Source organism: Sorex araneus, chromosome 3 (assembly GCF_027595985.1).
Source record: "Sorex araneus isolate mSorAra2 chromosome 3, mSorAra2.pri, whole genome shotgun sequence".
Lineage (NCBI taxonomy): Eukaryota > Metazoa > Chordata > Mammalia > Eulipotyphla > Soricidae > Sorex > Sorex araneus.
Genome location: NC_073304.1, coordinates 90,234,970 through 90,256,901, shown reverse-complemented (window position 1 = coordinate 90,256,901; position 21,932 = coordinate 90,234,970). Strand labels below are relative to the sequence as shown.

Genomic DNA, 21,932 nt, shown 5'->3' with positions numbered 1-21,932 from the left:
CTATGAGCATCTCTATGTAAGAGAGATACACAGTTATGACCCTGGGCTGAAGTAAGAAGAAACTAGATGAACCTGGAACATCCTGAGACATCAGAGAGCTAAGCAGTGTGATGGGGACATGTCACAGACATCACCTTGAAGGAATTCCTACTAAGTCTGGGATGATTTCAGCACTAAAATAATCAGACAGTTACAAAATTATGTACCACTGGGAAGTAACTAGGAATTCATAAGTTCATCATGCCAATAACTATTTCTTTAAGAGAGAAAGGGAGAGAGACACAGCAGTGAATCCTGGAAGACAGCAGCTTGATGGAGAGCTCTCCAGATCCCGCACCAAGCACCTCAAACGGAGTTTGTGTGCCCTCTCCACCAACTCCAGGTGAAACCTCCGTGGCCACAAGCTTCCAGAAGCAAAACCCAGGTACTTGGGTTCAGGGACTAAGACTCTAGGCCACATGGCAACAGCAGAGACAGGTCATCCCTTCCCATCTCCCTGCCCACTTGGGGTCCTGGCTGTCATGCCCACAATGCCTCCAGATGCCATCTCAGAATATCAATGACCATGATCCAGAGACTCCCAAATGAATCTCAAAATGGATTAACTCCCCACAGAGCTGTCTCTGGACCCCAACCATTTACAATTTTAGAATTCCAGAAGCATGCGGCTGCACGACCTCTCATGGTATTCATAATAAGCAATAGAAAATAAGTTATCTAGCATCTGCCCCTGGCAGGCAGGCTTGAATGGTGGTGAGAAAATCAGAAATAATGGTGGTGGGAAAGTGTAATGGTGGTGGGACTGGTGTTGAAATATTGAATGTAATCAATTAATGTGAACAATCTTATGAAAATAAAATTTTTTAAAAAGAGAGAGAGAAGGGGAGGCCTTTTGCTGACAGAATACCAAGCTCTGTAAACATCTGAGAATGTTAGGTTGGAAAATCAGCATTTTGCAAACATCACAGAAAAGACTGGAAATTGCAACCGGAAATTGAAAATATCACAGAAAAGACAGTGAAAATTATCAATGAACGCTAAACTCAAGGGAAACACTATTGATCAGTGAGACATCTGCATGGTCTAAAGTATTTCTACTGCAGATGGATGAGGAGGAAGGGAGATAAAGAATAATTATAGAGTGAGGAATCTGGACCATATCTTGACTGGTGATGAAAATTAGCATCATTAAAGAGGAGCAGATGATCATAATGTGCTTTGAAAGATGAGGCATGAGAGCACAACATTGTTTATGTGCTATTTCAGACAAAAAAAAATGATAACCTGAAATTAATCGTAGAAAAAAAGAGACTAGCCCCAAAATGAAGAACTTTGTATCAAAAGATAAAAGCAGTGGAATGGGGGCTGTATCATCCCAAAGGGTCAGTATCATTCATAGGTGACAAAAGAAAATCTGTGGAAACATGAAAGGAGGCTACAGAGCATTAAAATAGGGTGTGATGCCTGACTCAGGTTGCTCCTGTCCTGGCCGGGGAGAGTAGACGCTAGGCTGCTGGGTCCGTGAAAAGAGAACACAAGTGGCCAATTTAAACAGTTTCCAGGCTGGAGCAATAATATAATGGGTAGGTGTGTTTGCCTTGCATGCGGCAAAAATGGGTTCAATCCCATATGGTCCTTTGAGCCAGTCAAGAGTAATTCCAGAATGCAGAGCCAGGAGTAACCACTAAGCATCACCATGTGTGGCCCCCCAAAACCATAAATAAATAAAACAATGTATCCATGCTAAATGTACTGAGTTCAAGATTGTACTATGGTATGTATAATTATACCCCTGTCTCCCAGGAAATTTACAATGATGTTTAGAGATAAAGAGTGATGACATATGATGTATACACCTTATCTATGAATGTTCCGGGAAAATTATACACATCATATATAATGAAATGCATGTTGTTATACTTAATTAAACACATTATATGTAAAAATAACAATATTACACATAATGTGTTATGGTATATAATTATAGATGGGATCTACAAAATTATTTCATATATACTATGTAAAGGTAATAAATGATAAATGATAAAACAAATGGAGTTACAATTCTCTAGGAAGGGAATCGAGGGAATCGAAGGAATAGTACAGTGGATAAGGTGCTTGCTTTGCACACGGCCAAGCTGTGTTTGACTCACAGTGGGCCCTGAGCCCTGGGTGGAGAGATCCCTGAATGCAGAGTCAGGAGTAAGCCCTGAGTATTGTGGATGTGGCAAAAAAAAAAAAAAAAAAAAAAAAAAACTAGGTAAGTACTATAGATAGTTTTTTTTGTTCTGTTTTCATTTTTGCAAGTTCTTCAAGGTTGAGGTTCTTTTCAAATTAAGTTTTTTAAATAACTACATTCAGTCATCAGTGACATCTCTGAAAAGTCAGTAAATTTCATTTAAGAAAGGAAAGATAGTTGCAATACATAATAGAAACAGTCTGAGCTAAAAAGCTTAGAAGTCTGAAATTTAGAATACCTTTGATTCACTTCAAAATTCCTTTTTATGGAACCTCTTTTGAAAAAGCCTGAATGAATTAAAATGTGACTTGTGCAATGTCTTTTTATTTCTAACAGCTCTTTCCAGAGGTGGAAATCATTAAAAAGACAATGATTCTTCCTCACAAGACTCTCTAGGAGCATTTACATCTTAACCTTCATACAGCTCTGAAAAAGCATGATTCCAATTTTACAGAAGACCCTGAAATATCCAGAGGCCAACCCGGACTATGAAAGCTAGATCTTTCCAAGTGAGAATGTCACTGGTTTTCAAGCGTGTTCTCTGCCACGCAGGTGAGAATTGTTTCAAGACCGCCCCTTCCACAGGTGAAAGGCACCCATCTTCCTCAAACTGCTCCAAGCAGAGCTGCTTCGCACATACTGAAGCTTGCGACACTCCGCAGCTCATGCATTTCCTAACAGAAGCAGGGAATTATTTATCACTGCTATGTGATCAGTGCCAAGAAAAGAAGAGACATAAATCAGATAAAAATGCACTTGTAATAAATCCCCCGCCCCATCCTTGGATACGACCTCTTAACTCATTCTCTTCCCCAACTATTTTCACTGACCTTAGAGGCTCTTTTGTTTGGAATACTGGTGGGGGGCAGGCACACTCAATGATGCATGGGATGGTGGCAGGAACACCATGAAGAAAACAATTTGGAGCGAGGAGCCCCAGCAAAACTTGCACCCCAGTCCTTAGAGTCCTGTCCCAAGCCTGAAATCTCATTTTAACCATCCCCCACCATCACCAGTACACTCTAGAGACAGAAAGATTGGAAGAAACTGTGTCATCCTCCATCTTCCGCCCCCCCAACACACACACACACACACACACACACACACAGACACACGCACACACAGACACACACACACACACACAGACACACACACACACACACACACACACACACACACACACACACACACACACACACACACACACACACACACACACCCCTCCCCTGCATCTAGGGCTCTGTTTAGTAGACGGTCACTCACTGAAATCACTTGGGTCTCTCCAGGTTTGTCCAAGTTCTCAAAAACAGCCTCTTGCCTATCAGCTCGGACTTCTATGAGGTTCTGCTTGTAGTTCACAGTGAGGTTCCTAGCCTGGATGATCTCCTGCAGGGCATCTGCGTACTTCTTCACGGCAAAAATGGCTCCAAGGGAAGTGTTGAAAATGATATTGGCTTTGACACGCTTCCCTGTCTGGGAAGGGGGGAAAATCAAACAAACGAGAAGAACAGAAACAATCAACACTAAAGCATTCCTCTCCCACCCCTCTGTTCCAGACTGCTGAGACAATAACTAAGGCCTGGGACATTTTCTCCCTCACTGGTGTTCCAGGTCAGGTGGGTGAGGACCGACCACCTCTGCTTCCTTTTCTATTTTCTGGCAGCAGCTCAGCAACTCGGGGCACACTTGAGTCTAGTTCTGAAGTGGGTACTTTCCAGCTGAAGGTCAAAAATCAAGTCCAGGAAAAGATGGGGTTGAATTGTTTAGTTCACTGTATGACTGTATCACTGTCATCCCATTGTTCATGGATTTGCTCGAGCAGGCACCAGTAACATCTCCATTCGTCCTAGCCCTGAGATTTTAGCAGTCTCTCTTTACTCATCCTTCCCAACAGTGCCGCACTGGAGGCTCTTTCAGAGTCAGAGGAATGAGACCCATAAATTGTTACTGTTTTGGGCCTATCGAATGCGCCACGAGAGCTTGCCAGGCTCTGCCATGAGAATTAAATTATTTACTGTCCTTTATTTATTGATGCAAAAGATATTTAATAAGGTCTCAGAGTTGGCCAGTGACTGTTGGAGGTTTTCAAAGACAGCAGTGGAAAAAACAAAGTGCCTGCTCCTTTTGGCCAGTCCACTGAGGTAAGGTCCACAGGCCTTGGGGAAACCCAGGCTGCCTCTCTGAATGCCAAAGTTCAGGTGGCACCTGAAATGTAGACATCCTCTCAGGCCACCCAACACTCTGGATAAAAAGAATTATGCAGCAAGCCTGTTTGGGAGGCAAAAAACTATTTCTTTTACTCTTTCCCTTTGTGGGATGCTTCAAATTTGCTCACCTAGAGCTCATTATTTCCTACAAGTCAGACAGGTAAAAACTTCACAGGATTGGGCCAACTCGCAATCCACAAGACCCAGGAGGATCCTTCTCAGAAATGACCACAGCAAGAGTTCCACCCCTCCTTCACTTCCACCTCACACTGAGCACAGGTTCCCCTCAGCCCAGAGAAGGCCTCCCCAGAGCTGGGCCAGTTTCCAAGCACTGCTTGGTCCCAGAACAGCATCTCCTTCTCCCTGCCAGTATCTTGATGGGACCACAGGCTTCTTCTGATCCTGCCCCTGGCTCGAGTCATGTAAAACTTTGGTAAACCAAATGACAGGTCAAGGGCCAGCCTGGAAGAGCGGGCCACCCAGCTTCCCCGAAGTGGTGCATGGCTGTGGTCTCCTGCTCTGGCAGCGAGGCTACAGGATGAAAGTCGCCCATATTGGAACAGGCCTTTCCCCTGCAGAACCTCAGAGAGGAGACATGGAGGCCCAGGACCCTGCCACAGGCTCTCCCACTGACTGCAGCACTTCCTGCGCAAAGCCATAAGTTTTCCAGAACATTATGCTCTTTCTTTAGAACAGGCATTTTTCCTACTGTATTTCTAAAAATGTATAGCATGAGAATTATTCATGACCCTGCATTTGAGTGAAAGCAGTTGGGGGTAATGTTATGAATAAAAATGAACAATGTACGACTGATTATTTATGTGGGATTTATTTAAACAATCTCTAATGTTCCTCCATAATAGACTTTTATATAGACATTAACAAGTATGCTGTGGGGGCTGGAGGAATAGTACAGCAAGTAGGGCATTTGCCTTGCACACAGTCAACCCAGGATCATTTCCAGGCACCCCATAAGGTTTTCTGAGCACTGACAGGAGTGCCCTGAACATAAAGCCAGGAGTAAGTCCTGAGCACAGCCAGGTGTGTTCCCCACCAAATAAAGTACGTTATAAAAATTGACACTATATAATGTATCTAAATTTGTATTATAGCATGATTATAACCATGTTAAGACAAAAGTACAGGGAAAAATGAGAAAGCAGGTCAAACTGATGATTAACTATGCTAAGCAATGGATTATTTCCTTTTTTCTGTCATATTAACTTCCAAAATTATTTTGCATATATAACCAAAAACATCTAGAAATGGGAAGGTCATCAGCATGGGTAAACTAAGGAACATGGCGATCACTGAACGGGGCCAACTGCCTCCTTTTCTCTGCACCTGGAAAGGCATTGTACCTTCTGGAAATAGTCTTCTGATAAATACATGATCTTCTGTGGGGCTCCAGCACACTTTATTGGAGTATTTGGGAAAGTAAAGATGGCATTGCCCTCCTTGAAGTCCTGCAAAGCTTTCCACGTCTTCTCCACTGTCTTGACAGAATAATTGGAGCCGATTTTGGGGTGGTCAAACCCTTCAGGTAGGCCTTTAATCTGCAACAGAGCACACAAAGAGACAACTGTAGCACCCTGAGTCACTCTCAAGTTGCATGTAGGCTCAGCCTAAGCAAAGCCCTCCACCTCCCTAGCCTTGAGACCATGATTTGACTTATCTCTTCCCAACATCAGTGAAGAGTGAGCACAAGAAGCCAGCCACTTCCTTTTTCGAGGAGAATAATTTGCCTTACTGGGAACTGACCAAGAACCGAAGCATCAGAAACACCACACTTAGCCTTCTATCTGTAGTTTAGGTAATATGGTCACAACCATGTTAAAAGTTTATAGTTGATGTACAATGCTACTGTACACCCTCAGAGTGCCGAACACCCTCCACCATTGCCCTTATGTCAAGTCCTGTCCATCTTTCTTCCCTCCCTCCCCTGTTTGTTAATAAATTTTGTAATCCAGTGCTAAGAGTTGTCATTGCTTGCTATTGTCTAATCCCTTATTTAATCCTTCCATAGTCCACAGATGAGTACTTGTTTTAGTCTTCCTGACCCATTTCACTTAACAGGATCCCCACCAGTTCTGGCCACACTGCAGCAAACTGCACGAGTTCATCTTTTCTTACAGCTTTGTATTATTCCATTATATGTATATGTATATATATGCATGTACAACCTCATTTCTTGTATGTGTAGGAGTTGTATATAACTTGTATATATACAACTTCTTTATCCATTCATTCACTGTTGGACATTTGGGTTGTTTCCATATCCGGGAAACTGCACTATGAGCTGCAATGAATACAGGTGTGCCTGTATATCATTTCATATTAATGTTTTTTATGGAGGAACACTTTTTAAAATTACAAGGCTGATTTACAATGCTGTATATGTTTTAGGGGTAAAATTTTGCAATTTTTGCACCACATCCACTACCAATATTTAACACAACACAAATACCCTTTTGCCAAGCTGTTTCAGAGATAACTCTTGGCAAAGGCAGTCAAGTCAACTCATTGAATTTGGGAAGTTCAAAGTCCCAACTTGAGCCTGATCTTTCCCATTTAAGAGCCTGGTGATTCTGGGAAATTATCTAGTATCTCAAAGGATGATCTCCAGACCAGCGATACCAGCACCTCTTGGGAACAATCTAAAAATGGAAAATATGTTCATCATTTGTAAATGGAGGTAAAAATAGCTACTTTTTAGGACAGATAGTGGAGAAAAATGGCATGTGCTTGAGGGAACAGAAAGTGACCAATGGAAACAGAACCTGCTAACAGAATTGAGTCTGTGCAGAAAATGGAGAGAGATGAAGGGGCCCAAGATGGTGGTGAGAGATTCTGATGCTGTGAGTGTGAGTATAGTGCAGTCACATTGTCTTCCTCAAGCATAAATAATGAAACTATTATAAACCATGACACCTCAACAATAAGAGATTACAATGGTACATATCTGGCAAGTGCTCCATAAATGTTAAGCTTCCTGCCAGTCATATTAACTCACTCTTTGTCATCAATGTTAGTAGGTTCAGCATGCAATGAAGAGGGCCCAGATAGAGTTGAGACCAGTTGTTCCAACACAAACAGGAAACTGTCAAATCAATCACACACACAACTGCTCTCCGGACTGAACATCACTGATGCATACCTCAAGCCCCACAACAGCTCCACAATGTTGATGATGAGGTCAACTATTCTTGGATTACAGATCATACATTCACCACAGTTTCAGTGAGTACAATATTAGCAGTCTCAACAAGAGCAAGGATGATTTATTAATAACAAAATCACCTTGCTGAGTAGCTGGAGAGATAGTGTAGGGGGCAGAGCACTTGCTTTGCACATGGCTGACCTATGTTCCATCCCTACCACCACGTATGGTCCCCTGAGCCCTGTCAAGAGTGATCTCAGAGCACAGCACGTCCCCCACCCCCCAAAAAAAATCACACTGCAGGGAACAGGAGTCTCCAGCATCAATAGGTCCATCAAGGTAATTCCTAGCACCTCAGGGTCCAAGAAGCACTGTACTCTCAGGCCCTTGCATTGAACCACCAGCCTGGTTGGCCAAGAGGTACTGCCAGACTTCCTGAGCATCATTTGGGAGGCAACACTCCCCGTGCTCCCACAATCACCTTGCAATGTTTCAAAATTTCACCTCTCTGCTAACACGCCATGCATCTCAGGGGAAGCAGAGAAACATCAAGAGCCCATACACACACAGGAGGAAACTCAGGCTTGATCCTTAGTACCACATGGTCTGTCTCCAGAGCAGTGCCAGGAGTGGAAAAAAAAGCAACATTGCAATTTATGGTGAGGAAATAATATTAGAGCAATAGCACAGTGGATAGGGCATTTGCCTTGCACACAGCCAACCCGGGTTCAATTCCTCCATCTCTCTCGGAGAGCCCGGCAAGCTACCAAAAGTATCCTGCCTGCACAGCAGAGCCTGGCAAGCTACCCATGGCATATTCGATATGCCAAAAACAGTAACAACAAGTCTCACAATGGAGATGTTACTGGTGCCCACTCGAGCAAATCGATGAAAAACAGGATGACAGTGCTACAGTGCTACTATCATGGTCTCTGTATACAGTAAATACTACAATAGCTACTTTAAAATATAGTTGTTTCCTGTTTTATTGCGAGAGGCTGCTAAGAGCTCTGGGTAAGAATGTCTGGTTCAAACAGTGCTCTCACATGGCATGAGAGTGTAGATGGATACAATACGGTTAAAATGCAGTGTCTTTGACTAGTCAACACTGATGGGGGCTGGCAAGGTACAGAGCTCCAAGAAGCTGCCACTGGCTCCCTTCTCCATAGGATCTGCTCCATGAGTTTTCACGTCAGAGAACTCATGACCTGAGCTAACAGGACCCAGCTCAGTCCACAGCCTTCACTCCATTCCATGCTTCTTGGAGTCTTAGGAACACATACCACAATATTTTTTTCTATCTTCACCCTGGACATGTCAGGATTCAGGGATGTTTTATTTAATTTTTTATTTTAGTCATTGTGATCGACAATTGTACATAATGTCAATGATAGGGTTTCATGCATACAACACTGCACCAGAATGTCTCCTTTCCTTCCCTCCTTGCCCTAACACCTTATCAACACCCCTTCCACTACTGCCAATACCCCCCTCCTCCCACACACATACATCTCAATGCCCTGGTAAGCTCAGTTCTGTGGGCCAGTTCTTCAATTCTGTTCCTTTTGGACTGTTTCTATCCCTGCCTACTGTGCTTCTTTACATCCCACATAGGAGAGAGAATTTTGTTTGGTTTGGGCTTTGTTTACTGGCATTTTGGTAGAATCACTCCTGAAGATACATGGTGTGGCAGTGTGGGCCTGGCAAGTTTGCATTTCAGCTGGTGATATGGTGAGGCTGAGCCCTAGCCACGGGGGCCACACCCAGTGATTCAACTTTTTTATACAGAAACACACTTCAAAGGCCCTTAATGAGCCAGCCTGGGTAAAGCCTATGCCTGAGTCACATTCCAGAAGCTTGTGAACAAATGTCACTATGTTTTTTGTGCTCGAGCCACAGATACTCAACAATCTTCTTAAGAGAATAACCACTGACTCTCTCCATTATGGTTTGGAAAAATCAAGTTGAATCTCACAATTTTCAGCATCTGACTCCCTAGTTTACTGAAAACGGAGACAGAGGAATTCTGAAGAGTAACTTTTATACACCACAGTCGAACTTCCAGCCTCCAGAGAGCAAAATCCAGATATCATTCCAGTGTCTGACCAAAATGAAAGATTGTTGCTTGATCCCAGAAGTATACTTAATTTGACTTAATTAGTCCAAATATGAGCTTCAAAAACTTTAACCTGCAACTCAGTTCTACAGAGAAAGCTAGTTTTCTTGGATAGGGTTATAGCTCAGCATAGAACACTTGCCTTACATGTATGAGGCTTTAGGTTCGGTCCCTGGCACCAGGGAAAATTATGAAATAAAGGACACAGGGAGAGAGCTCAGTGTGCCCTGCATGCAGCAGCCCCACGATGTCAGCAATGTTCCCCCACCACCACCAAGTTAGCCCTGGTAGTCCCTAGCACTGCCAAGTCAAACAGCCCTACATCACTTGGGCCCGAGTACTGAATTGTCTGGCCCAGTTGGCAAAGCATTGCTAGAAGTAGCCCCTGAGCACTACTTTGGAGCACCCACACCAAAAATATATTGGCTGGAGAAAGAACTCAGGAGGCTGCAGCAGAAAAGAGCTTCTGAGCACCAATGGATGTGGTTCCCAAACCAATCTCTCTAGCAAAGGCTGTCTGGGGATAGTGACAATAGAATGTGAGTGTGCTGGACTCTGACGAATGCCTAAATCCAGAAGATATCATTATAACTGAGATTAAAGAACTTTTTTCTCTTTTTTTTTTTTTTTTGGTAACATCATAGAAAGACTGCTGAGTAACAAACCTAGCAGAGGACTTCTTGAAATTCTTGTAAAAATAAACATAAAGCAACTAAATGCAGCGTTCGCTCCTGGCATGAGGCCTATGTGACAGAGAAACAATGGAAACAGTACCTTCTCGTAGTCCAACTGGATCCCCAGAGCAATAATAAGGTATTTGTAGCCGATCTGAAACACAAAACAATGTGATTTTAACCAAGATCCCAAACACCTTTCTCCAGGGGCTGACTCAGACCCCATCCATGTGTGGCCTGTACCACACTTCCGTGTTCCCCTGTGAATGGCTGAGGAGCAGGGCAGTGGGGAGGGGGCACACTCCCTGCTGTCATCATGCCCACACTTCTAGTTGCCTCACAACCAAACTGTTCCACCAACACTGCAAACTCTGCACTCCCCCAAGGCACCAAGATGCCCACATTTTCACAATCTTATACACTAGAGAATGATAGCCAAGAATCCGCAATTATTTGTGCTGTGCCTGTGTTAACATTCTTTTTCATGCTGAAGGATGGGAGAACAATGTCCAAATCTTAAAAAGACAACCAAGAGTCTTTAAAGATCGATGGCGCTATGCATGAAGGAATCCCTTGCAAATCTCACCTGTCTTATGGCTTCAATCAATATCCTCACTGCAAAACTGCTCTTTAGAGGGCCAGTGAAGAGAGTGTAACATTGCTAGCCCGATCCTGCTTAATGATCAGCTTGAAGCTTAACAAGGCCCCTCTTTAAGTACAGGTACAGTGGATTCTTCAGGCTGAGGGAGACGTGCCACATATACAGTGATGGAAATGAGCGTTCAGACTCAGGAGTAGAGCAGATTGAGGCCAGAAAAAGTGTGAGTAAGGAGGCATGCCAAGGGAAAGGACTGGCCTGGAAAAGCAGAGAGAGAATATAGCAAGGAAACTCAGGAGCTCAGAAGGAGCAGCAGGGGTTGATCACCACAACCCCAACATAGGAGAAGCAGAGAAGGACACAGTAGAGAGCCCAGGTGAGAGTGCTGGGTTCAAGCTGGGTTAACTCAGGGTGAATCAAGTCCCTGAGGGAATTCCTTGCCCTGGGACCCAGGGCATTTATTTCCCAGTGAGACCTCCCCAAGAGCTCCCCAAACACTATGGACAGGATGTTTTACAGCACTTGTCAAATGACACAGAACAACGTCCTCTCCCACTAGATGGAACATGCCTAAGGACCATAAGAGTCTTCTGTCTAATCCCTTATTTCTCAAATTGACCAGTCACTAAGTTTAAAATGAGGAACTTGCTAATGTTGGATAAATGGATAGATGGATGGAAGGAGGGACAGAGGGAGGGAATGATGGATGGATGGAGGGGTGGATGGATGCATGGAGGGATGGATGAAGGGAAGGATAAAGGACAGAGGGAGGGACAGAAAAGGGAAGGAAGGAGGAAGATTTCTGTTGCTCATGAAAAATACAACTAATCAAAGTGGACGGATAATATGTATGTCTTTATTTGTATGATCTACCCAGCCAAAGAGAACTAGCAACTGCTTGTCCTTTAGGAACATGTGCTGCGCCCATTGAATGGGTTAAGAATATGGGGTCTTCCCATCAAAAAATGGGGCGAAGAAATGAACAGAAACTTTACCAAGGAAGAAATACGAATGGCCAAAAGGCACATGAAAAAGTGCTCTGCATCACTAATCATCAGAGAGATGCAGATCAAAACAACCATGAGATACCACCTCACACCACAGAGACTGGCACACATCCAAAAGAACAAAAGCAACCGCTGTTGGAGAGGATGTGGGGAGAAAGGGACCCTTCTACACTGCTGGTGGGAATGCCGACTGGTTCAGCCCTTCTGGAAAACAATTTGGACGACTCTCAAAAAATTAGATATTGAATTCCCATTTGACCCAGCAATACCACTGCTGGGAATATATCCCAGAGAGGCAAAAAAGTACAATCGAAACAACATCTGCACATGTATGTTCATCGCAGCACTGTTTACAATAGCCAGAATCTGGAAAAAACCCGAATGCCCCAGAACGGATGACTGGTTGAGGAAACTTTGGTACATCTATACAATGGAATACTATGCAGCTGTTAGAAAAAAGGAGGTCAAGAATTTTGTAGTCAAGTGGATGGGCATGAAAAGTTTCATGCTGAGTGAAATGAGTCAGAAAGAGAGAGACAGACATAGAAAGACTGCACTCATCTATGGTATATAGAATAACAGAGTGGGAGACTAACACCCAAGAACTGTAGAAATAAGTACCAGGAGGTTGACTCCATGGCTTCGAGGCTGGCCTCACGTTCCGGGGAAAGGTCAACTCAGAGAAGCGATCACCAACTACATTGTAGTCGAAGGCCATGTGGGGGAAGGGAGTTGCAGGCTGAATGAGGGCTAGAGACTGAGCACAGCGGCCACTCAACACCTTTATTGCAAACCACAACAGCTAATTAGAGAGAGAGAACAGAAGGGAATGCCTTGCCACAGTGGCAGGGTGGGGTGGGGGGGAGATGGGATTGGGGAGGGTGGGAGGGACGCTGGGTTTACGGGTGGTGGAGAATGGGCACTGGTGAAGGGATGGGTTCCCGAACTTTGTATGAGGGAAGTATAAGCACAAAAGTGTATAAATCTGTAACTGTACCCTCACGGTGATTCTCTAATTAAAAATAAATAAATTTAAAAATTAAAAAAAAAAAAAGAATATGGGGTCTGTTAGGTCACAGAGGGGCTGCAATCTGGGTTGGTGACCAACAGGTCAGACACACAAATACTGTCACAAAGAAAATCCTGTGCTTTGTGCATGCTTTGAAGACTTAATTAGGGATTTCTATAAGTTCTGACACTAGCAACTTATTAAATAGGACGTCCATTCGTTGAAAAATTCCAGACACATCTACAAAATAGATGTCTGTTTCTAATATACACAATGAGGAGGACAAGTTGGATTCACAAACTGCAAACCTGCTTTCTATCAGCAATCAAGAACTGTGATGGCACCTAGTGGCTATTCAATAAAATTTTCCTTTATCCTCTTTTTTCAAATAATTTCTTTAAAAATTATAACAGAACTATTTCTTCAGTATTCATGCTGTGCAAGGCACTGTTCTTAATTGAACATATTTTACAAAACTTAGCTCTTTAGTATCCTCAACAACTCGGTCAAACATTACTTCTTTGTGTAAACCATGTGCAAGATCCCCAAGCATTACCAGGAGTGACCCCTGAGCACCACTGGGTATAGCCCAGAAACGACAACAACAAATTGAAGGGAAAATCTTTTAAGTAATGAGGGATAACCTGCTAAAGACTCCTTAGCTCTGGGACATGTAAATAACAACTAGTTTTAAATTCAATCCACCACCCCGTGAACCCTGGGATCCCAATTTTTTTCTATGATTTTATTAATACTCATCAGCTTGTAATAGAATTTATTATCTCTTGCTTATTGTATGCCCATCCCCACTAGAATACAAAATCCAGGGCAGTAAGGATTTTCATCTGCTTTGTTTACATAAATTTGTACTGAGCTTATTGTAGATGGTTAATAAATTGTAGAATGAAGGAAGAGGAGGGGAGGGGAGGGGAGGGGAGGGGAGGGGAGGGGAGGGGAGGGGATAGGAGGGGAGGGGAAGGGAGAGGAGGGGAGGGGAAGGGGAGAGAAGGTGGAGGGAGGCCAGAGAGCAATGAGCAGAACCACTATAAGGCAGGTACTCCTGATCAGGGAAAGGCTACAAAAAAATCTCTGAGCATCTTAATTAAATGCAAATTTTAGAACATGTGCATTTTTTCAGAGAGGGCTTCTCAAGTGTTCAGGAAAAAAATCTCTGAGCACCTTAATTAAATGCAAATTTTAGAACATGTGTGCATTTTTTTGGAGAGGGCTTTCTCGAGTGTTCAGGGCTAAAAATGACCCCAAAAAACATTAAGAATACCTGTAACTATTGAATTCTTGCTTAGAAGGGGTTGCATTTTAAAACCTCCCACATTCTCCATGACTACTCGATTCTGCAAAAATGTCTGTGTGTTTAATCGGGAGGGGAAGTGGGCAGGGTAACAAGGCCAATAACACATAGGGGGCACAAGAACCACAAGAGCCTGCCTGAACTGGGCTGGAGCAGCGTGGTCACTGCCTGCACTCTCCCAGGGTCAAGAGCAGTTGAAGCAACAGGACACTGCAGCCTGTCCCCTCTTCCTGCTCGCAACCCCTCCGTCAAACAAGCAGGCAACACAAGGACTAATAATCTCTGATCCCTGGGTGGCAGGATGGGAGGATATTTCTAAACGATGCTGAGCAAAAGTGGGTCGCAGGTTCCAAACTCAACAATCTTAGCCCTAGCACCACCACCCAAGCCTCACCATTCCCTTTCAGCTCTGGCAGAGCGCCCCCTAGTGTGACTGAGATGGGATGTCAGGTAGAGAAGCTGGCTGCTTCTAAGGGAAAAAGGAGGGAGTTACTGTGATGCAGCAAGAGTACTTGTTCAATGGATCCCAGATGCAACTGCACCAAATAGGAGAGAAGAGAGAGGGTTTCCAACAGATACGTATCTCATTTTCCACTTAGTCATTCCATCCACCAGACACCCTGCATGCACCCAAGTGCACACAGGCATACAATGACCACCACTAAGGTGCCCGGTCTGATTGTAGCTGTCACTGTCACTGTCATCCCACTGCTCATCAATTTGTTCAAGCAGGCACCAGTAATGTATCTCATTGTGAGACTTATTGTTACTGATTTTGGCATATCCAATATGCTACAGGTAGCTTGCCAGGCTCTGCCATGCGGGCACAAAACTCTGGTAGCTTGCCAGGCTCTCCGAGAGGGGTGGAGGAATCGAACACAGGTCGGCCACGTGAAAGGCGAACACCCTACCACTGTGCTATCACTCTAGCCCCTGATTGTAGCTATGCAAAGTAAATGCTCATCCACAGAATAAGAAAAGGAAAAGACCCCGTGGTTACCTCCTTGCCACTGCCTGTGCGGATACAGTTCTTCTCTGGATTGAACTCAACCACTCTGTCCTTGATCCACTCGATACCAGATGGAATCACGCTGGCTGTAGAACGGCACGATGAGGATAACTGCTTGGCACCTGCACCCACCAGGGTCCAGATTGGCTGGTAGAAGTGTCTCTGAGAAACAAAGATTTAGTTTTGTATTTGAGGCCAAACCAAACAATGGGGAGCACTGCCAAAGAAACACAAGCTAGAAAATTGCCACCCACCCCATGCCCATCCATAGAAAAGCCTTTGGAAGTCCCACCTGCAGCCTCCTCCCCTTCCCACCCTGCCAACTGGTGTCTCCTGTTCTGTTAAGGTCTAAACAGCAGCTATCTCATACAATTCAGTCTGACCCAGCAGTGATAAGTCTAATACAGCTCTAGAGATAGAGAGATGGAAAGCCAACCCACAAACTCCATAAGAGTTTATGGAGTTTTAAATCACAAAAGTAATGTTGATCCCTGGCACTGAAAACTTATAAAGCCTGTTAGGATAGATAATAAATGTACAGTTTAAAAAAACACTCTAACAGAACCATCTACAAAACCCAATCTTTATTAACCACTATATTATTATATATGCATGCTAATACATGTGCACAAGGCCACATACTATGGATAATTTATGTGCACAGATATAAAGAAAAATTAAGCCTAGGGACCCTCAATATGGTTCCTCAAAAATATGAAGAAAAATGGTAAATGTGGAAATTTTACAGCCACTTCAGGTAGGGGTGGGAGGTCCTCATTTATTCATTCATTAATATTTAATTGTGCTTTTCAAGCCCTGGATGACCGTGAGCCGACCTGGCCTGTTGGCCCCTCTTTCCCTGGGCACCAAATCCTGCACCACTCCCTGCCTCCATGCCCAAACAGCACAGGCTAGTTTATGCAATTTCATGGACATCACTGGCTCAAGTCTTGATCTCTGGACATTGATGGATCAGGTCTTGATCCCTGGTCATCACAGGCTCATCGTCCTTGCTCTAGGTTTGTTGGCAATGTTCTAGGCTCAGGTGGAAGGGCCAGAGTATTTTGTAGCCCTTGAGAACTTCAATTTTCACAGAGCTGGATTGCCAAGTTGCCTTAAACTGGTCAGATGGAATTTGCCGACATCCACCAAGTGGGGAGGAGGACATGAAGGGTGGCTTTGCGACCTTCCTAGAGCCAGGAATAGATGTGGATGCCACCGGACCCCGCGCCAGACTGTTTCATTTGGGGCACCCCAGAGGGAGCAGATGAGGCCCCTCCCTACCCAAAGGGACTAGGCCCCAGAAGCTGAAAACCTCCAGAACTCAACCACTTCCTTGCTCACAGCCACTCTCGACATGCTCAGGCCGAACCTCACTCACGAGTAAAACTATCCCTGGACCATGTGGTTTGCACATTTGCGGCCACTCAACATCTTATACCTCACACCACTCATACTCCAAGAGTAGAGCACCACATTTGATGAGGTTTAAAGTAGAAGCTAACCAATCTTAGAGGTATAAAAGCACACAAGGCTCATATTGTAATATGAGCAACATATTAGTAGTAATCTCTTATAGAAGGGTTTAATGGCCCCTGGGTGAAATACAACAATTTTCACACACTCTCCTCTAACTAAAGTTTTTTGGAGCATTTTCAGTGGTTTATTCATAACAAACAATACAAAATAAATTATTTCAGTTCTGCTTTGTGGCAGGGGTTGAGATTCGGGATATAAACATCAAAAATATGGTGGTGGGAAGGTGTAATGGTGGTGGGATTGGTGTTCAATATTAAATGTAATCAAATATTGTGAACTTTATAAAAATTAAATTAAAAAAATTTTTTAAATGGATGTGGCCAAAGAGGAAGAGAGGTGGAGGTCTCCACCTGGGACAGCTCTTTAGTGACATCTTAAACAGAAAGGGAGAATATAGTAAAAGTCCAGATCATTTTCAGACCATGAACAAACATCAGCTCCAGCAATTACAGCAGATCCAGGAGAGGGAAGAAGGTCTCTGATCTGTGTACCCATCAGATACCACAAAGCTGTAGGAAGGGACAGGAGCAATAGGATAGCAGGCAGGGCACTTGCATTGCACACTGCTGACCAGAATTCATTGACCAGTACCCTATACAGTCCTTCCATGCCCTCCAGGAGATCCCTGAGCATAGAGTCAGGAGTAAGTCCTGAGCACTGCTGGGTGTGGCCCCAAAGCGAACAAACCAAAAAAGCCCTGATCAACCTCTGTGGCTGGGGAAAAATAAAAGGATGGTGCCTTTCTTATCCCAAGGCATTGCTTTTCCCATCCAAAGGATGCAGCTTCCAATGGTGCACACCTAATTCCTCAGATAACATGAGACAAACCATCAAAAATTTGAATACTATTCAGAAACGTTTTTTTTGTTTTTGCTTTGTTTTGTTTGGAATCACTCCCAGTGATGCTCAGGGGTTACTCCTAGCTCTGCACTGAGGATTCACTCCTGGCAGGGATTGGAGGACCTGGGATGCCAAATCTGGGTCAGCCCTGAGCAAGGCAAAAATGACTTACCTGCTGCACTATCTCTCCAGCTCCTATTCAGAAACTTCTGGATAGCCTTAAAGTCCGTTTCATGAAAAAGTGCCCATAAGCATTTGCCAACTTCCCTGATGGCAGTGCAAATGGGATAGCTCCCTTTTCAACCTTATGATCTATTTATAATCCCCGGCACTTAAATTTATCAAACACAGACACTTTTCCAGATGATTCCATGCTATCCTGTCTCCAGACTGGAAACAAATACAGAAAAGTACAATGGACATGAACTGGTTTTCTCTCTGGACAGGTGGTTGGAGGTGGGCAGTTTTCATCACTTGAACTGTCTCTCTCCCACTCAAAAAAATATATACATATAGAACTACATTCGGAAAGTAGGTAAAGGATCAAACATGATATCCTCTAAGTACCTGTACTGCACTTAAAGGAGGCGAGGGGAGGAAGGGGAAGGAGAAGGGCAGAGGAAAGTGAGAGAGAGAGAGAGAGAGAGAGAGAGAGAGATTGCCGTGATGGGTGGGATACTGGGGACATTAGTGGTGGGAAATGTATGTATACTGGTGGAGGGATGGGTTATGGAACACTGTAAAACTGAAGCCCAATTATGAATAGCTTGGTAACTATGTATCCCACAATGATTCAATTAAAACTATGTATGTTTTTAAAAAAGAAAAAAAACTAAAAATACATAAATATAATTCCAAACCGAGGTACCTTTGATTATAACCTTATTTGGAAAAAGGTGTCTTTGTCTTTGCAGGTATGATGCAACTGAGATGAGACCAGACTGGGTTTTGTGATCCCTCAGTTCAAAGTCTCTCTGAGCACAGAGGTACCCAGAGAGAAGGCCACATGAAGACAGAGAGGGGACAGGGCTGAGTAACTGCAACACCCCAAATTCCCCAGACCAGCAGAAGCTGGGAGAGAGACGGACCCGGGGCCCTCTTCTCCCATAACCTGCAAAAGCATGTATTTAGGGGCTTTTTCCCCTCCAGAACTGTCTCTGGGAGATAATTTTAAAGATAATTATCTCTAGTGATCTTTAAGTCGCAGGGTTATTGCCATTTGCTATGGCCGACCTAAGAAACAAACACAGAGAACATGAAAACCAAGAATCTGTCTTCCCCCCCTCAGCTAATCCCAACAGCAGCTCATTCCACCCAGGAGCAGCCCTGGTGCTACGACACGTCAGGCCCAGGCAGGGCACCTGGACACCTCCACACCAGCCCCATTGCAGCCCCCAGCACAAAGACTTACCTCGCTCGGTTCTATGATGGCCATGTTGTCAGCGCCCACCTTGTTCTTCATGCGGGCAGCCATGGCGATTCCCCCGCTGCCCCCACCCAGCACCAACATTTCATAGTAGTTCCTGGCCGCCAGGCAGGCCCCTGTGTGCAGCTGCCGCGGGCTGGCCTGCACGGCGCCCAGTCGGACAGAGAAGAGCAGGGTGCGAGGTCCAGTCACCGCGGCCATCAGCGGTGCCATCTTCAAGCTGGATCAGGCTGGGAAGGAACAAGAGAATCTCTGAGTGCTAAGGAAGAGATCTGTGGAGTCAAAGCTCTTATTTGTTTTCAGGGAAAAGCACCTGGTCAGTTCGGCTGGGACCCACCTCAATTCGGCACCACCTTCAAACCTAGCTGCGATTCCCTGTGAATGCTTGGTTGATAGCTAAAATCTGGTTCCACTTTCCTTTTCTCGTCCCACTTCTTTCGGGACCTCAAGAGGTCTGTTCGAGTCAGGTAAGCCTCCCCTTTTTAAGTTTCTGTTCTCTGTCCCCATTGTCTGTCCACAGATCCTGGGCTTCCAAAGGCTGTAGCCAACTGTTACCTTTCCCCTCCCACACCCTCCCCTCAAATCTTTCTTTAGCTTCTAAGTCCACCATTGATGTCTGCATCTCCTTACTAAAAGGGCACATAAGACCTCACAGAGGGGCTAGAGCAATAGCACAGCGGGTAGGGCGTTTGCCTTTTACGCGGCTGACCCGGGTTTGATTCCCAGCATCCCATATGGTCCCCTGAGAACCGCCAGGGGTAATTCCTGAGTGCAGCGCCAGGAGTGACCCCTGTGCATCACCAGGTGTGACCCAAAAAGAAAAACAAAAGACCTCATTGAAACAGAAGCAGTCCAGTATGAAACCCCCCTCTACGACTGGGGTTAAGACACTTGCCTTGTCGGAGGTCAACCCAATGCCTAGCACCACAGGGTCCCCTGAGAATCACCAGGTACAGTCCTGAAGCAGGTACAGCACTAGTGGGAATGGCTCTGGAGGTTCCCAAGCACCCATTTAGTGGCCTGGATAATTCCAGGCATCAATGGGCCCAAGAAGAACCACATCCTCAAGCTCTTGCATTGGCCTGTACACAACTCTTGTGCTGGATGGACGCAAATCTGCCTCCTGAATACTGCTTGGGAGACCTTAAACCCTCGCCCCCTAAAATGGAACAAAAGAATGCCACCCCTTCTGTTACTCGCCCCCTAAAATGGAACAAAAGAATGCCACCCCTTCTGTAACTCAGAATTCAGACCAAGGTCCTGGGAGCCATGACCTACTCAGAGGTCTCCTGGTTCTGATTGCCCAGGGCCAGACAATTTAATCACAATTTAATCAGTCATGGGCTACAGATACACAGGATAAGCCCTCCACACCTCCAGCAATTTCAACCAGAAGATTAAAAAAGCCACAGCAGGAAGCTTTCCTGGTAGCAGAAAGTTTCATTTCATGACAGAATCTGCACATGTTGCTGACCAAGCTTTTATTACATCCAACTCAGTAAACAATCTCTCCTAGGAGCTCCTCTGTGCGATACGCATTACCTCCAGCAAAACAAGCCTCTACTTGAGCAGCAAAGCTTTGTAGTGAGGAAAAGGCGAATTCTCAGAAATCAGCCATGGCTTCACCAGTCCCTACGACATCTTGTATACCATCTAATTGTAGAATTCAGAGAATCAAGCCTGAAAACATCTCCCATTCCTGGTAGTATTTCTGTCTCCAATCTCACCACCAACTTCAGCCCTTTGGGTTCAACAATGGTCCTGGAAACTGTGTGTGATTGCTGAATCACATTCCCAGCTCTACTGCTGCAAGTATAAGATTACTACAACCCTCTCAAAGACCATTAAAATGATTAAAATGCAAGCACCCAGCTGGAGAGTAACACAGCTGCTAAGGTCTTGAGAGGGACAATGAAATTAATTGATTTTCCTCTGACCTCAAGAAGAGGTGCATTTAGGAGCTGTTAGAAAAAGCTGAGAGGAGAAAGGTCTAAAAAATGAAGAAGATAAAGCCCGAAAAGAGGGAGAACTGACTTGGAATGGGGGAAAGGAGTGGAGCATTCACTTTCATTAATATTAACTCTACCTCAGAGTTTTCATACCACTGACAACTTCCAGTCTGTCTCTGTTTATGAACATGTGTGATCCAGGATCTCACACCTGTGAGGCATGTGCTGAGCCACATCCCCAGCTCTGTTGCTACAATTTTAAAACTACAACCTTCTCGATAATATTTTCTCCTCAATATCCTTAATTCTACATTTCCATTTCTGGGAATCTAAGAAACGAACATCTAATAATAAAGAAAAATCTTTACCATGACATTTCTCATACATTCATTCATTAGATGAATCCCCTCAGCAAGCTGGTATGGCCTGGACAGGATTACATCCTGGTTACAGCGACCACAAACCCCACACTGGCCAGGGAAGTGAGGGCACTAACTGCTTGACTCTGGAATAACTATAATCACTTCAATCCAATATGTGGGGAGGCCCAAGTCAGCAGTCTGTATGTCAAACCAGTAAGGACAGTGAAGTAGGGTTATGCAAGATGTCTTCTGTGGTCTTCTAAACTTGCATTTACAAAGAGCATGGGAATGTTTAGGTGAGCCAGGAAACAGCAGAGCAGTTAGGGTGCAGACCTAACAGCGTCCGGCACAGGTTCGATCCTAGGCTCTCCTGCTCCAGCATCTCCAGAGATTGCCAGGAGGTGGATGGACTCAAGCAGCCCTCTTACCATCACATTGAATCACTGGCCTGTTGACCAAGGATTGTTGGTGGGGCTCTTGGGACTCCT

The 21,932-nt window shown here is 44.5% G+C and overlaps 1 protein-coding gene across 1 annotated transcript in view; it reads right to left on the bottom strand.

Moving 5' to 3' along the window:
• The window catches only part of SQOR (sulfide quinone oxidoreductase), a 56,961-nt gene that overhangs the window by 12,230 nt on the left and 22,799 nt on the right, over positions 1 to 21,932 (bottom strand). Inside the window, exons 2-6 of the mRNA XM_004609640.2 lie at positions 19,119 to 19,363; positions 15,320 to 15,490; positions 10,497 to 10,550; positions 5,808 to 6,002; positions 3,503 to 3,712 (exon numbers count right to left, since the gene is read on the bottom strand). Coding sequence (XP_004609697.1) covers positions 3,503 to 3,712; positions 5,808 to 6,002; positions 10,497 to 10,550; positions 15,320 to 15,490; positions 19,119 to 19,346 — 858 coding nt within the window. The 5' untranslated portion in view covers positions 19,347 to 19,363. The remainder of the gene's footprint in view (positions 1 to 3,502; positions 3,713 to 5,807; positions 6,003 to 10,496; positions 10,551 to 15,319; positions 15,491 to 19,118; positions 19,364 to 21,932) is intronic.